The 16,350-nt window shown below is 42.3% G+C and overlaps 1 protein-coding gene across 17 annotated transcripts in view; it reads left to right on the top strand.

Annotated features, from left to right (window-relative positions):
• RBFOX1 (RNA binding fox-1 homolog 1) overlaps positions 1–16,350 on the top strand; it is a 1,183,000-nt gene that overhangs the window by 500,814 nt on the left and 665,836 nt on the right. For 16 of the 17 annotated variants that reach the window (XM_036392503.2, XM_054516557.1, XM_054516565.1 and 13 more), the window contains one exon: positions 7,386–7,448. The exons of the other annotated variant lie outside the window; for it this stretch is intronic. In XM_036392503.2, the coding sequence (XP_036248396.1) occupies positions 7,386–7,448 (63 nt within the window). Of the gene's footprint in view, positions 1–7,385; positions 7,449–16,350 lie in introns of those variants that run through there. 17 annotated transcript variants of the gene reach the window in all.

Below are 16,350 nucleotides of genomic sequence, written 5' to 3'. Positions count from 1 at the left end.
AATTCCACAAACTCACCTTTTTTGTTTATCTACAAATAACCAATTTGGCCCTAAGAGTTTCCCACTGGTGTCTATGGGTTGCATCATTTATACTTTTTGGTCCTTTTTTCTCCCATGGACAGTCGTGTTACTCTTAGGGAAAATCTGCTGCTTGACACAGCTGAGCTTCCTCCTTTGTTCCTTCTGATCAGAGGAGAGAACTTCAACTCCACTGTGGGATCTGCATGGACTTCTCCCTACTTGTGACTTTACATTTTGTAATCATTGTCAAATTGCACCCAGCTGGGAACAACAACAATAAATAATTCTTTCAGCCCAAGGCTCTCCTGTGTTGTATAAAACAAACACTGACTTGTCTTTTGAAATCAGTTGTAGTCATTTTATGTAGCAGGAATAAATCTCCAAACATGCCAGGCTTGGATTATTTTATTTTTGCCTTTTTTCAGAGTGAAATCATTTTTCTGCATAACCAGTAAGAACCCTTTTGATAAAACTGCAATAGCCCCTGTGCCAAGGGTGCAGTAACCTCTCCCCTCTGTGCAGCAGTGCCCTGTGCTGGGTGCCATGGGCTGGGGATGCCCCCAGCATGGGTTGTGATACCTGGGGGAAGGCTGGACCCCTGCAAGCACTGATGGCCTTAGAAAAGTCCATTTTCCTGGAGATTGGTGTTTGTCAGCTGATCCATCCCACCCCCTCTCTGTCTCCAGCATGTGAATTGATGGTTTTATTTTGTGTGGTGATAGAAATGTCTTTGGATCAGAACATTTGGTGTGTCTCCCCAAATGAGATTTTTTTCCTTTGCTTTGTCCACAAGAGACATGCTCCAGTCTGTGGAATGTGATGGACCCTCTAACTGTAATTTTCCTATTAGGGCTCAGAGATGCAGCCTAGAGTTGTTCTGTTTCTCTAAGAATAATTATGTCATAAATCACTAAGTGTTGGATAAACTTGTGGGCTTTGATTTGTTTTTATTTTTCTTATTCTAGTCCTTGATTTCAAATGTTATTAACACCTACATTTCTTAAGCAATGTCAAAATTTCTGTTAAAAATAATAATAAATAGTTAAGCTTCCCATTCTTCTCTATACATGGGCTATTTCTCTACAAACTGCATTGCTTGTAGAGCTGTGATTTATTTCCTGACCTGTGATAGATGAGAGAACCACTAGTTTAAAAATGCAGAATGCAAAGCCTGTGTTCTGGAAGTGTCATGTTCCTGCTTCCCAGTGCTTGTCAGGGCTGACATCTCACCACTGGAATTGGTGGGAGGACTTCTCTAGTGGCAGATGAGGGCAGTTAAGCCTTTTTCAGATGATTTTGTTATTTCTGCACCTCCCTTGAGCCTGTTGCTCCCTGGAATGAGTGGTCTCAGTCTGGCAGACACAGCTGTGTGTTGCCATGGCTAACATGGGAGCAGCACTGCTGCTCTTGGTGGGATTTTCTACCTGCTCATGGGGCAGAACAGTCTGTGCTGCAGGAAAGTGGGGAGAAACAAACAAAAAACATGAGAAGATGAGCTCTGGGACTCCTAAGAGTCACAATGGCAATAGGAATGGGGAAGCTCTGTGCCCTGGGCTCTGCCCCTTCCCTGCATTGGCAGAGGAGCTGAGGCTCTGCCTCTGAGCTGTCTCTGCAGCCAAAATTCTGAAAGGTCTTTTTGTAGGAGACCCACATTGCTTTCAGCTTCATGATATGTTTGGTGCTGTACTCAATCCTACAGGTTTTATGCTGAGTAAATGTGTAAACATTCACATGGCCTCAGTCACAGGAGTAACCCTTTTAAACTCAGTGGCTTTACCTTCTCTTTTAGGTATTTATTTAAACCTTCTGGCAGTTTCAGTCAGGTAGGGGGATATACATGGTAAATGATGGTTTTATCTCAGGTAGGATATGGAAATAGAAGCAAGGATAGCTCCAGGTTATCACAGTCTAGTTCTGTGCAGCAGCCCTGCTGCCCTTTAGGGCTCAGAGGGGCACAAGGGATTTCTCACACAGCTTGTACAATAATTTAAAAGTAATATTTTAACAGATCTGTGCCATTTTTCCTCTGTGCCACCATGCAGCTGTGAAGGCAGTGGTGGTCACAGACTCCACTGCACAGACCTTTCAGTTGACGTGTTGAAGTTCTCCTCTGTTGCCAGTCTTTTGTTGCACAGAATATGCACTGAGGGGCAGAGCCCTACAAAGGAAGCACCTGGAGAGCTGTGCCCAAGGTTCAGGGCAGAGCTGAGACTGAGTCTGTTCTCACCTTTGCAGTGTCTGCCCTCACGTACAGATACAAACAATACAGAGTAGAGCGTCAACCAGCAACCACAGTGCAAAGCATTTGCATTTAATATTTCAAATCAGTTCTTGTGCCAAGAGAATGTATTCAATTATAAGTGCTATTTGGACAAATCCCTTCTCATATTCACCAAATTTCAGTGTTTATCCTCCTATCACAAAGAAGACTTCCATGATACCTTTGTTCAAAAATATGCTCTGCATCCCTTGGATTCCAAATGTGCTGTGTGCCATTTTCATTTTGAGACCAAAAATATGACTTAATTTTGAAAGATCAGAGACTGAGACTTCATAGAAAGTTTTTTTTCAGAGGATTTTACAGTATTCTTCATTTTGGAGTGAATATTTGCTTCTAGCAATATCTGCAAGTGTCTTGTTAATATTCTTCATGCAGTACCCCATGTGCATTCCTGCACCTGTACTTGGTTGTGCTTTTTCCCTTCCACTCAAAGCTCCATTTCTGACATTGTATCAGGTGTTTTTTCTCCTCCTTGAGTCTCTTCTGTGCCCTCTTCACAGGGCACAGCCTGTGCTTGGTGCTTTGTCCATCCAGGTTCTGTGCCCCAGGGCACCTTGATCCCATCCTGCTCCTGTCACGCAGAGCATGCCCTGGGACATGGGGCCACCTCTCCATCACTCCTAGGAGGAAAAGGGAACCTGTGGGGTCTGAACATGCAGCCAGCACATCCCTGGTGGCTGTGGCTGCCCTGAGGGCCAGGTCTGAGCCCCGTGGCTCCCAGTGCAGTGTCCCAGGGCTGGGGCAGCACAGCCCAGCTGGGTCTGGAGAGAAGAGCCAGCTCCTGAGGCAGGAGCTCCACCTGATGCCTCAGGTTTGAGCTTTTCTGTTTCAGATTCTGTGCTGCTTTAGTGTGTGGGTCTGGGCTTCATATCAGGGGATGGTGAGCTCTGTGCACAGAGCAGGGAGACAAAACAATTCCTGCTCCAGCTGGGCACCAAGGACAAATGCTCCAAATCTCAGCCCAAGAGCACAAACCCCGTGGGCTGGAGAGAGAAAAACAAGGATGGGACTGCAAGGGCTAAAGCTGGAATGGGACAATGAACTGCAAGGTGCAAATGGAGCAGAACTGATCAAAGGGAGAGACCCCATGGCCTGTCACCCATTTTTGTGACCATTTTGGTTCCTCTTGGGTGCAGCCCTGGCTGGGCTCTTGTGCTGCCCAAGGTGGATCCATGGAGGAGATGCTTTGAATCAATCCCTGCTTTATTCCTTAGCTCTGCCCAGCCTCTGTTCTAGGGCAGCCTTCACAAGGCATCCACTGACAGCCCCAGAGTCCTCCTGGGGGCTCCAGGAGCAGCAGCCCCCTGGGATGGAGGGGGACAAGGGGACCCTTGAGGTCTGGAGTCCCCACAGGAGCCCAAAGGCTGGAGAGGAGGGGCACTGTAGTCAGAGTGCCATGTCTGAGGTTAGCCAGGCTGCAGATGGAAACCCCATGGCACAGCTGAGGCCAGGGCCCAGAGCCTGAGGAATAATAATTCTTTCCATAGTGATAGGAAATGCTGTTCTGTAAAGTATTCATTGTAATGATTGAATTAAAAAAAAATAGCCATACTAAGGTGGTGCTTAAGATTCAGGATTAAATTTAATGGTAATAAAGTGCAGCTAGAAATGCTCAGTAAATGGATTCAGTCCCCTTTTCTAAGGCTAATCAAGGCAGTGAGCTGCTCTGTGTTGAGTATCCTGGCATAAATATCAAATGTAGTTTATCATATTCCAGTTGCATTTCATTTTTTCTCCTTTTCCATTTTTTTAACATGATGTTCTGAGGATTTCCTTTTAGTGCCTACAAACATCTCCTTTTGACAGACAGTGCAAATTAAAAGATATGGCTGGGCAAAGGGAACTGGAACCCAAATATGCCCCCTGGGTTTTCATTTACAGTTAGAAGCTACAGACACAATTACTGCTGACAGAAATGCAGAAGCCAGTGGCAGAGTGCATGTGGCAGTAGAGTTGTGCCAGGCAGTAATTGGGAAGATTATTTTTAATCAGAGCATATCCTACAGCCCAAACATTAGAAATCTCTTGTAAGGCTGACAGGAAATTAAACTGAGACCAAACAAAAAAAGCCTCAAAATAGAAGTAATATGGTTAGAAGTCTAATGATGGCAGAACTCACTGCTTGTTGTATTTGGTTGTTATCTAAAGGGAATGGCTTTTAACTTGCAGCAAGAGATATCATTGTTTAATTGCATTTTTAGAACAGAATTAAAAAGTATCAGATTAGATCAATTTAGACGTAGGCTTTTGATAAAGGTCTGAAGCAGTAGATGTTAAGTCAGACTTAGTAATTGTATATATGTGTTTGTAGTGATTTTTATTATTGCTTTAGGTAATTTTATTTTCTTTAATATAATCCTTAACGAAACCACTTCTACTGGAAAATAACATCATGTCTGGGATACTCTTGGAATGCTTGGCTCTGGTGATATTTTTGAAGCCTGGATGGGCTGGGGCTCTGTCTCAGTGGCCCTGCAGAACAACCTCAGCTTGTTGGGGCTGCCTGAGCTGCTGCCCTGAGGGAGAAGCCCTTGGAGTGTCTCAGTACTGGCACTTTCACCTGGAAACGCTTCTTCATTTTTAAGTGAATCTTAATAGATCATCATCTGTGCCAAACTTCTCCCTACATGCTCAGCTGGGCTTCCTCCAGCTGCCTGTGCAGTTTCCCTGGTCCCTGAACAGAGCAGGTGTGGTATTTTCTGGGGCAGGAAGCAATGAATCCAACTCCATGTTCTCAGAAGGCTAATTTATTATTCTATGATATTATATTATATTAAAGAATACTATACTAAATTGTACTAAAGAATAGAGAAAGGATACAGACAGAAGGCTACAAAGAATGATAATGAAAACCCATGACTCCTTCCAGAGTCTGACACAGCTGGACAGTGATTGGTCATTAAGTTAAAACAATTCCCATGAAACCAATCAAACAATGACCAGCTGGATAAACAATCTCCAAAGCACATTCCAAAGCAGCAAAACACAGGAGAAGCAAACGAGATAATATTGTTTTCCTTTTTCTCTGAGGCTTCTCAGCTTCCCAGGAGAAGAATCCTGGGCAAGGGGATTTATTCAGAGAATGTGACAGTGACAAGCAGGAGCACTGTGGTCAGGTTCTGCTGCTCTCGGTGTGCCTGTCACGTGCAGATGTTGTAACACCAGCTGCAAGGAAAGCTTGGCTGATTGGGAGTTTATTTCTCAGTCATAGGAGTGCAAAACTTGCCTGTTTCGTGTTTTGCCACAATTGATGGCACTTGTGGAAAAGGAAATTTAGCACTGGCCATGTGCAGGTGGTGTTTCTCCACAGGATTGCTTGTAGCTGTGTGGGCAGCTCTCAATGGCATTTTGTGTCAGTGTGAAGAATAAGGTGTAATGCCCAGTTTCAGAGACAGCCAGGTCACCCTGGGGCCTGTAAACAGGATTTTATCACAATTTCAGTAGATTTTTTTTCACACAAAACTACTGGCATTTTCCAGCTCCTTCTAGCATTTCCTTGTACTGCAAGTTGCTTCATAAAATCATGTGAATATACCTGAAATCCTGCTAGTTGTTTAGGTATTGCCAGAGTAGCTGGGTAACAAATTCAGTGTGCTTGCTAAGGCAGATAATTTCAGCCCAGGGATCTGTACACGCCCTGGAAATTGTGACCTGCAGTGGTGGAATGTCCCCAGTGCTGTGGGGTTTGCCCTGAGCTGACTGGTGCTGCCAGGGGGCTGCAGTGCCCAGCAGGGCTGGGTGTTCCCTTGGGTGGGCAGAAATCTGTGCAGAGGGACAGTTTCTAAGAGTGCCACTCTTGCTTTTGCCCAAGAACACATAAATGAGAAGAAACCTGCGTGTTCAGCTCAGGAATTGGCTGTTGGGAGGGTTTGGGCAGGCAGGCAGTGCCATTGCTGCTGGGAGCACCAGTATGAAGCTGGCTCCCAGCTCCAGAGATGCTCCCCTAGTGATGGTCCCAGCCCCAAGGAGACAGAAATTCAAGTGTTTGCTGCTCCTGCTTGTCACCTTCCCAAACTCTGAAGTTCTTTCATCAGCGTGTCTGATCATTGCAATGCTGCCTGACATGTTTATAGAGCATCTGCCTTTCTGCTACTGGTGGTTCTTGCTCCCATTTTTCCTCAGTTTCATTAGAAAGGAACTCCACTGATTATTTTTTTTTAATTTTTATTTATTTATTTTTTTTTATTTAAAGTGAAACCACATATAAGGGGTAGGATATTTTGTGGAAAAAAAGTGCCCAATATACTTACTATTAGGAATTTTACTGAAGTGGATAAAAAGTATATTAAATTTACTGACAGATTGATTTGGTTATACTCTGACCTAAGTGTGTATTATCTTTGGAGACTCAAAATATGGACAAAAATTCTATTTCCAGGAGTGTTTGTATCAAAGAATCCATAATGCCCTTTGCACGTGGAAATGAAAAATGCACATAGGGAGAATGTGTTAGGTAAAACATGGCTGAGCTTACTGTACCTACTAAAATTCAGTGAATATTTCAGTAAAATGTTGCATGTCACAGCTGCTCATTAATAAGAATGGCATGGAGTAGAGTGCTACCCTATTGGAATTCCCAAATATGTGCTTGTACAATATATTCTGAATGCCCCCCTTTTGGTTATGCATTTTATCACAACTTTTCTTTTGCAAAAATGCTGCACATTTTCAATTGAAGGATACACAAAAAACAAATTACAGTGGTGTGTTCCTATTGAAACAGAAACCTGTGCCGGGGAAAATTTACAGTTAGAGCTTAATAATGTCTATTTTAGTAGGAGAATTTGCAATGAAAACATAGATTTTTTGTTTCAAATGCATTGCAAGCTGTCTGAATGCATTAACTGTCCATGGAATGTGTAATAAATAATAAAATCACACTTGTGAATCGATAACCAGATTTTGCAGTTTGGCTTTGCAGTCCAATAAAAAAACTCTTCTGACCCACCAGTGTGTGCAGTGCCAGCCCAAGCAGTGCATTAGCAATTGTATTTTTTGTTGGGTCTTTCTGTGAGGGCAGAGCACAAGTGGGAGCTGCCCTGAATCCCTCATTCTCACTAAGAACCTGATTTTCTCTCCCCAGGAAACTCCACAGAAGCCCCATGCAAGTGGTGCCTATTGTTTCCATGAGCAGAGCCTCCTCTCAGTAAGTCCCTGGGTTTTTTTCCTTGCCTGTTGATTTTCCCAGATCTCTCCTGTGCTCTCACCATGAATGCAGAAATCCCTGGACTCCCCAGCTTGCTGCATGGCCAGGCTAACAGAGCACAAGTCAAGGCTCTGGGGGCTTTGAGTCTGCAGAGAGCAGTGACATCCTTAGGAGAGAATCTTGCCTGGTTCTGGCTGGAGGTTAAAGTGATTTTCTCTTGTGTTTCCCTTGTGCTTGTTTGGGTTGTGTCACTGTCATGTTTGTGGCACCTTTGGCTGATTACTTTGTGCACAGATTCCTCACAGACACTTTGTGCCCTCAGAACAGCAATGGATAATTTATTCATCATGCTGTCCTTTAGAAAATGCTCTCTATAAAGTTAGAATAGGGAGTATCATGAATGGAGCTCCAAAATTTATAGGACATGGGAGAAAAGTATTTGTGCTAATTATTTTTTTTGCCTTTTCCCTTTCTGAGAAGAGGCTTTCAAATCCAAACCACTTGTTGCTCATTCATACTTGGAATTTATTCTTTAAAAAAGTTTTTCTTTGTAGCACATACATAAAACCAATAACGATAAAGCACTTTTTATTCAGGATATAGCTTTCTATACTTATAGTAAACACAGAAGTGTCAGACAAAACTGTGTAATTTGTGGTAGATGTGTATTTTAGATTTAAACAGTTTTTATAATCCTCTGCTTAAAATAAACCCCAGTTCTCAGATATTTTGTATTAGATGATGAGCATGGCTTTTTCTGTATTAGGCTGAATATGTTTTTGCTTTATATGCATTTATAATTACACTCTTCTTCGTTCTTTGTTGCACATGGGTATTGACAAAATAATAGACTATGTTCACTTTTTTGTTCCACTGTATTCATGTGAGAAGCTGAGCTCTGCTCCAACATACAAAGTTTCATGTCACTGAAAAAATTAGACACACAGTCCTTGCTAGAAAAAAGAAGCAGAGTTTTGCATTTATTCTCCTACACTGAACACTATCTTCCTCCTAATGTCTTTGAAATAAGATTTCATTATTTCAAAAAGACTGCCTGGCTTACTGGATGAAAAAAAAGCCTGTTCATCTTGAGGATAGATTTAAATCAATTCTGTAGTGCTCAGCATGCTTGTTGCTTTTAGCTTTTCCTCTGTCACGAACAGTATTTTCTAGCACAGAATAACCTTACAGCCCTTAGCAGAATTTGATGCAATTGACAGCTTTTGTTAGAAAAATTCTGGTGAAAATTGTACGAAGGAGGTTGGGGTTTCCAGCCCAGGGGAGACAGCAGTCCCTGAGATAATCACAGCATGTTTTGAGGAAGCTCACATTAATTTGGCTGTGAACACAGTGCCTCAGTCGCTATAAATTTAGTTTCCAGGAAAAGATATTCGTTTTTCCCTCAACAAGCTAAAGCAGAGGTTTGGGGAGCTGCAAGAAGAGAAAAGAAGAAAATGTTCATTTGGAACCTGAGGAAGGTTTAACGCTCCCAAACCTCCACGTGCATCACGTGTTGATTATTTTCCTGGTGCCCATAAGGCAGCAGCAGGACTCTCCATCAGCTGAGGGGTCCCTGTGTCAGCAGGCTCAGCCCCAGCCCCGGGTGTTGCCTGGAAACAGCTCTGGATGGGAGCTGGCTCCTGGCAGCTCCATCTGCCTGGGCGGGATGCCCTCCTCACCCCCGGGACATGGGGCACAGCTACCACACTGCTGGAATGCTCTGTCCCCTTCCCTGCCCGAAAAAAAAGCATTTCAAACCACAAATTGCAGTCCAGCACACAGGTGTTAAGGTGTTGGAATGAATATCTGCTCCTTGTCAAAATCTCTTGTAATAATGGAATTTTGTATTCAGCGTCCTTGGTTGAATTTCAGTTCAATTCCTGGCTTTAGTTGCTTTGCAGTGTTTTCCTGTTTCATTTTGATAGAGAAATATGTTGAGGTAAGTCTAGTTTTAACTAGAGAGATCCTGGATTTTAAAATTCAGTTTCACAGCCTATGGATTTGGGTGTTTGACCTTCTATTAATGGTGCAGTGATGCCTCCAGTAGTCCAGCAAAGCTGCAGTGCATTGAGCAAACCAGTAAACAAAGCAATAGAAGACAGAAAACCATTGAAAATAAACATGACAGGCAGAGGAGATAGAATTGTTCCAAATATACAGTGGGAAATCAGGGACAAATAGTGACTGGCAGGGGGTCTGGAGCAGAAATGGAAATGTAAAACCCAGATAAAGCAGAGTCCTCACTCATTCCCCGGTGTGGAGAGGTTTTCCCATTGCCTGGAGGCATTCCCTGAGGTGGGGGTGCTGCAGAGGGCAGTGCTGGGAGCAGTGCCCTGCCCTGGCTGTGCTGCCCCAGCCCAAGGTGGAACCCAGGAGCTGGCGTTGAGCTGGGAGTGCTGCCAGGGCAGGGCTGGACACTTGGGCTGGGCTGCATTTCTGAGCTCATTCTGAAAGATGAATTGCTGTGCCTTGCCCTCCCCTGCACACCTCCCTGGCCTGAAGCTGCAATCCTTTGGCAAACAAGACATTTCTCTTCGGTATTGCACTGGAGCTCTCTGAAAAAAGATAAGAAGTCAGAAGGGTTTCAGTGTTTGGCAGAAAGTTTCTACAATTCTTGTCCATTCTGTTGGTTTTTTTTTTCTTACTCTTCAGGTTGTGCATGCAGCAACAGCTGTTCCATAATTTGATAAACATACTGTAATTAAGTGATCTTGTTTATTAGTAACACCTTTCCCTGACTAGGAGATTTTAAAGTAGCAGAGAAAGGATGAGCCAGGGGTGCTGCTTCATGTTAATTTGACAGCTTCATCCTTTGGAAGCTCTGCCATGGTTATCCGTGTTTTAAACCCTGCTGGATGTAAAGATATTTATTCTAAAAGGCTTTTGCTCTCCAGTCTTACCTTGCAGAGCAATCTGGCAGTGATGCAGAGGCACCTACAGGAAGGGCTTATAAAGGCAGTGAAAGAAAGGCATTTAAACCCCTTTTCTCTAATTTTAGAGTGAGCTGTGTTTTCCTTGGAATTGTAAACACGCAGAACAAAATAGAAGAGAAAGAGCTGTAATTGCATTGAAAATATTATAGGGCATTATGAGTCCTTTTTTCCCCCTCATTAAACACATCTTGAAAAATTGTTAAAAGAATAAATCTATTTTCCAAAACATCATAGCATGCCATGGAGCAGTCTGAGGAGTTTAGTGTGATCTAGGGATTTCTACCTGAGAGATGTGAAACAAAAATAATTGTGAAAGAGACCTATTATAAAATACCACAATTCTCTTAGAAAGAAACCAATACTATAACTTTATTCTAAAAAATATAGAAGAAAAAAAATTAATGATGGTATTCTTTTTTATTCCTCTCTCTCTATTCTGATGCAGTCTGAATGAGAGTATTAGTCTAGAGAGTTGAATATTTTTTAAATTGCAGCACTTTGAATTACTGATATGTGCAAATTACAGTCAAAAAGGGATGAAGAATGGTAGTTAGACAACGTAAATGATGCAGTAAGTTCTGCTCCATTACTTTATCCCAGCTAGGATGGGGAACTGTTTAGTTGTTAGGATCTGCTCCACTGTCATATTATTCATTGTTGTTTTGCAATATCTTCAAATATCTTCAACAGTTATTGTAGGAATTCATTAAGGACCAGGAGCAGCGAGGCATTTACCCACTCCTAATGATGAGCAGCAGAATATTCTCATGGATGTTTTTCTTCAGAAAAAGCTTAACTAGGGTAGCTGAGCCTGACCTGTGCTGGATTTATCTTCTTTCTTTTCCTAGTGCTGCTGTGAGGTAATTCAGTGTTAGGTGGCTGATTTGTAATATTGCTTTTCCATTAGTTAGAAGTGTTTCACTAGATATGTGCTTTCCTGTTTAGGGAACTAAATATACTTCTTTTGTTTAATTTGATGGGCTTGGGGTTTTTAAAATCTGCATGTTCCAAGGTTTCATTTACCACAGGGGAAGAAAATGTTGTGGGTTTTTTTCCTTGCTGTCATTAATGTGAAGTTTTTATGAGTAAAATCACCATTTTTTTGAGCGAAGGAGCAGTTATGTGGGAGCAGGTTTATAGGAGTCACTGTTAAACCACTGCTATAATTTCTCATTTCCTGAATGGTAAAAGGGCTACAAACCAGAGTATCAGTGGTCTGCCTGTGATTTACAGGTGATTCTGCTGCTCAGCTCACTGAAACCATGATCTTCCTACAGAAATAAAGGAGCTGTCCTTGCTTAGATTGTGCTTGATCACTGCTGCAGGTGATTTCTGTATTTATTTGGGCAGCTAAAGTTACTCTCTCAAAGCAGATTCAGGAGCATAAGGCTCACTGAAATTGAATAGGACATCTTGAAAACATGAAGCAGACTCCTAACACAGGGGTTATTTTGAAATATCACCGTAGATTATCACAAATTACAACTCTGTAACTAAAATTAGCATTGTAAATTCCCTTGGCTGTATAGAAATGTACATGTAAAGAAATATTGTAACAATTTCCTAATTTCTCCTTCTTCCCTTTTAACAATTCAGTCCCTGTTTCTTTCTGATGGGTTCTTCTGTGCACTTTGTAAATTCTCCATCTTTCCAAGTGGTGTTTGGAGTTAACCAAGTAAAAGCCTCAGGGGTTAAATACAGCCTGGCCTGGGCCTGTGAATTTACTGCTCATGGCAACTTGATTTCTGACATCACTGAGATTCCTCCTTCACGAACATCACAAAGACATTTTCTTACTCAGGCTTTCTGAAAATGTCCACATGCATGTAAACACCCAAAATACTTGCACTGGCAATTGTTTGCACTCTGGATGTTCTCCAGATTGCAGCATTAAGGGGGTTTTGATCAAGTTCATTTCCACAGCTCCGTGGCATTTAAGAGCTATCAAGCCCCAATATTCCTGTGAGATTAGTATGTGCTATTATCTCTTTATTACAGAAGCAGAAGCCAGAAAATTGAGCAGCCTGAGTGATGTGCCAGAAGGACTACAGCAGAGCTAGGATTTGAATTCATGTTTCTCAAATCCCAAATCATTGCCTATGTTCTTGGGCCATCTTTCCTCTGCTCTGCCTCTAATCCAGGAACTTTTATTCTTAATGATTTTTTCATTTAACAGTGAAAAAGACCTTAGAATTTCATGCTCCTTCCTGTCTCATAAAATTTGAAAATTTTCCTTAAGAAAATCCTGCTGTTATTAAATGTGCATGGAAAGTGTGTGATATGCCAAGTGCTATCAGCACAGGGCAGAGCTAATTGAAATATGACATTCCTGGTGATGATCTGGGTCATGCCAAGGCTGTCCCCTACCTTTAATGAAGATATACAATGGATCCCCTTTTCTTTGAAGAGCTTACAGACTTCTGAAAGGTTTTTTTGGTTATGCAGAGTGGAGGTGCAGCCATAGCCGGTACTTGGGCAGTTCAGTACAGCAAATTTTAAACCTGGCCAGGCTGCTCTACATTTTGGGGTATGCTGCTGGAAAAAAACACTGAGTGAGGTCCCTCGGGGTCAGGTTGGGCACTCAGGGTCACTGTGAGGTCCCTCAGTGCTGTGGTCAGTGGGGAATCCCTGTCCCTGCACACAGAGCACTCAGAGCCCATCTGATGCCCTGTAAATGTCTCTTTATCCTGATCTGAGGTCCTGCTGAGCATCCTGGGCACAGCCTGGTCCTCTGCCAGTGGGGGAATGTCTCTGCTGCTCATGGAAATGAACAGCAGCGTTGGATTGCAGGAATTTAGAGATGGGGAGAATTTGATTTCCTTTTTGTCCCACCATTGCATTTGAGGTTAGGTACTGAGCTGACAGGTCTGTGCTGTAGTGTAGTTCCTGTGTAGCACAGGCACAACCAATAAACCACAGCCTTTGTGGGAATTTTTATTTCTCCTGGAAGATGTGTTAAAAATCATATAACTGATAGGCCTTTAAAGTTTGGATATGGGGTGGCAGTTGGAAAATGCATCTCCAGGAAGGAAGGACAGCTCTGGGGACTAAGAAAGATCTGTTGATATAAAATGAAAAGTTTATCCTCATGCTGCATCATTTGAGAAACTTAAATAGGTGAAACAACACGAGTTTGGCAAAGTAGATTTGTATCTGGCAGCATTTACTTTTCCTTCAGGAATGTTTGATATCAGAAACTGAGATGTACCTCCCAGAACTGCTTCTGACTGTGGGCCTTCCTAGGAGCTCACTGCACTGTGGAGCGTTCTAGAACTTACCACTGGAGTCCAACAGTGTGGGATTTCTCACCAAGGAGTTAAGCCTTTATCTTTCACAGTATTAAAATATGTTTACTCCTGTTAATGCATGAAGGAGAGCAGTTTGTGACCTACCAAAACCCACTGCACACTAATCAGGGCAAGTTTGGGCAGGTGGGTGTTCACAGGGGTCCCAGGACGAGGGAAGAGATGAGAATCCTGACTCCATCTTTCAGAAGGCTGATTTATTATTTTATGATCTATATTATATTAAAAGAAAATTATATATTAAGACTATACTAAAAGAATAGAAGAAAGGATTTCATCAGAAGGCTTGAAGGGAAAGGAATGGAATGATAACAAAAGCTTGTGACTCTCACACAGTCCAAGACAGCTGGACTGTGATTGGCCATTAATTAGAAACATCAACATGGACCAATCCCAGATGCACCTGTTGCATTCCACAGCAGCAGATAATTATGGTTTTTCTTTTCCTCTGAGGCTTCTCAGCTTCTCAAGAGAAAAATCCTAGCAAAAAGGATTTTTCATAAAGTATGTCTGTGACAGAGGGAGGGCTGTGTGCCCTCCTAAATTCTTGTGCAGCCCCAGCTCACTGGTTGAGGAGGGAGAGTGAGGAAAAAGAGCAAAAAAAAAAATGAAATAAAGACAATCCTGATGCTGTGCAACCATTGCTCAGCCACAGCCTGGCAATAGCAATAACACCCTTATCAGCACTGCTTTAGTCACAAATCCAAAATACAGCCCCACATGGGCTGTATCTGTATTTCTGTGATGCCAATTAACCCTGCCCCACCTATAACACTCCTGGTTTTCTTCACTGTGAAGTTTCTGCTTTCCTCATCTGCGCCCCAGAGGAACTTTGATGAGCACACCTAGGAAAGAGAAGAGAAGCACTGGCAGAGTGGTTTTGTTTGTTGGAGAGTTTGTTGTTTTGGTGGTTTTCCCCCTCATCTTGAAGGATAGTTTACACAGCTAAATGACAGAGTTATAAAATATATATATATATATATTGGGCCTACACTGAGAAAAAAATTGATCTGAAATCCTTCACAAATTATGTTTTTATCAAGAGCAAGATGTTGTGTGCTATTGATTTTTAGATCCACACAGCCTACAAGTAATAGGAATCGCAGAGACAAAATAATTTAAGATGGTTTTCTGTCTTTTGTGTAAGCCAGGTTAGGATATTGAAGAACAAATCAATTTCTTTGCCACTTAGATTCCTTGAAACCCAAAAGAAAATTTCAGCCTGAGTTATGGTTCCCAAATATTTGTATTTTCTGGTTCCAAGTTTTTTCCTGCAGGCAATAGGACTTGTTTTGTCTGACAAGGTTTTTGCACTTTGGTCACTAGTAGTGCAACAGGGAGCAGTAAAGAGAAGCATACAGGAAGCAGGAGCACTCTGGATGAAACTAGCAGCAGAAAAATGTGAAATCGAATTATGCAAAAATCTCATGCAAATAGCAAAATCTGCAGGGGATTCAGTCCAAAGAAGGGGGGAAATGGTGAAGTGGCAGAAGCCCCATCTCTGGGACTGGGCTCCACTCCCCTGTGTGCTCTGATCACACTCTGAGGGGATCAGTTCTGCTCAAGTGTTGGATAATCTGACAGTGGGAGCTGGATGGATCAGGGCAGAATCAGCTCCATGGAGGTTTCTTTGTCATTCAGGGCAGGAATTCTGAATACTTGAATCATTGGGCTTCAAATAACACTCACCTGGAGAAATAAAACAATGACAATAAACCCACTAAAACTAATGAAAGCAGATAGTACACAAGTGATTTTATGGCAGCTCAAACAAGTTCCTGTGACTGACTCAGGAATGTTTATTTAAGGAATGTGTTCAGGAGGATATTTAGATTTAAAAGCTACAGGTATGCTTAGAGCAGCACACTGTGTTTGATAAATTGTGGACAAAAAAATACTTGTTTAGACCTGATGTTTAACTACCACAGGAAACCTGCATTTGCATAACTTGATGAATAACATGAGAGTTGGGTTTTCTTCAGCTTTGTTGGGTACCAGAGGGAGAGAGCAGGAACATTCTGCAGAGAGTACTTTTAAAGCAGCTCTGAAGCTCACTTGTTGAAATGCTGAAAATATTTTGTGCCAGCTGATGTGCAGTTAAATGGAATAGTCTGATCCTCAGTAGGTTCAGGGGTATTTGTATCACCATCTAATTTTCCCTGAAAGATACTTTGATGTAATAGGAGACAACTTTTTCATGATTCATAATCTTAAAGAAAATGGCCCATATTTAAATTGACTGTGGCTCTGTCTCCAGATGTCAATAAATTATTTCTTCCAGAACACTGGTCCCAAATGCAGATCCTTGTAAACATCCCCCTCACTACTGCTCCTTCCTGGTATCCAAACTCTGCCTCTGTGGTTTCTTGGGAGATGTTTTTAGTGTTCAAAGTGGGGAAATTATCCCAAGCACTGTTTTGCCTGCACCCTCTGGAGATTTCATCACTCTGTTCCAGGCACGCTCCTCTTCCTCTTCTTTCTGTTCCATCCCACTTCTCCCCCTTGTGGGATGTTTCTCAGATCTGGGAATGAAGTCCTGCCTGGATTCATGCTGCATTCCAGGGGGGGATTTTATCCCTTCCTTTATGGCCTCTCTGGGTTCAATGCTGAAGGAACAGAGAGGAGAAAAACAGCAAAATTCTTCAATTGCTAATAGTGCGGGAT

Source organism: Molothrus ater, chromosome 16, assembly GCF_012460135.2.
Source record: "Molothrus ater isolate BHLD 08-10-18 breed brown headed cowbird chromosome 16, BPBGC_Mater_1.1, whole genome shotgun sequence".
Taxonomy (NCBI): domain Eukaryota; kingdom Metazoa; phylum Chordata; class Aves; order Passeriformes; family Icteridae; genus Molothrus; species Molothrus ater.
The sequence above is the reverse complement of the archived record's forward strand: the minus strand, read 5'-3'. Positions and strand labels throughout refer to the sequence as shown.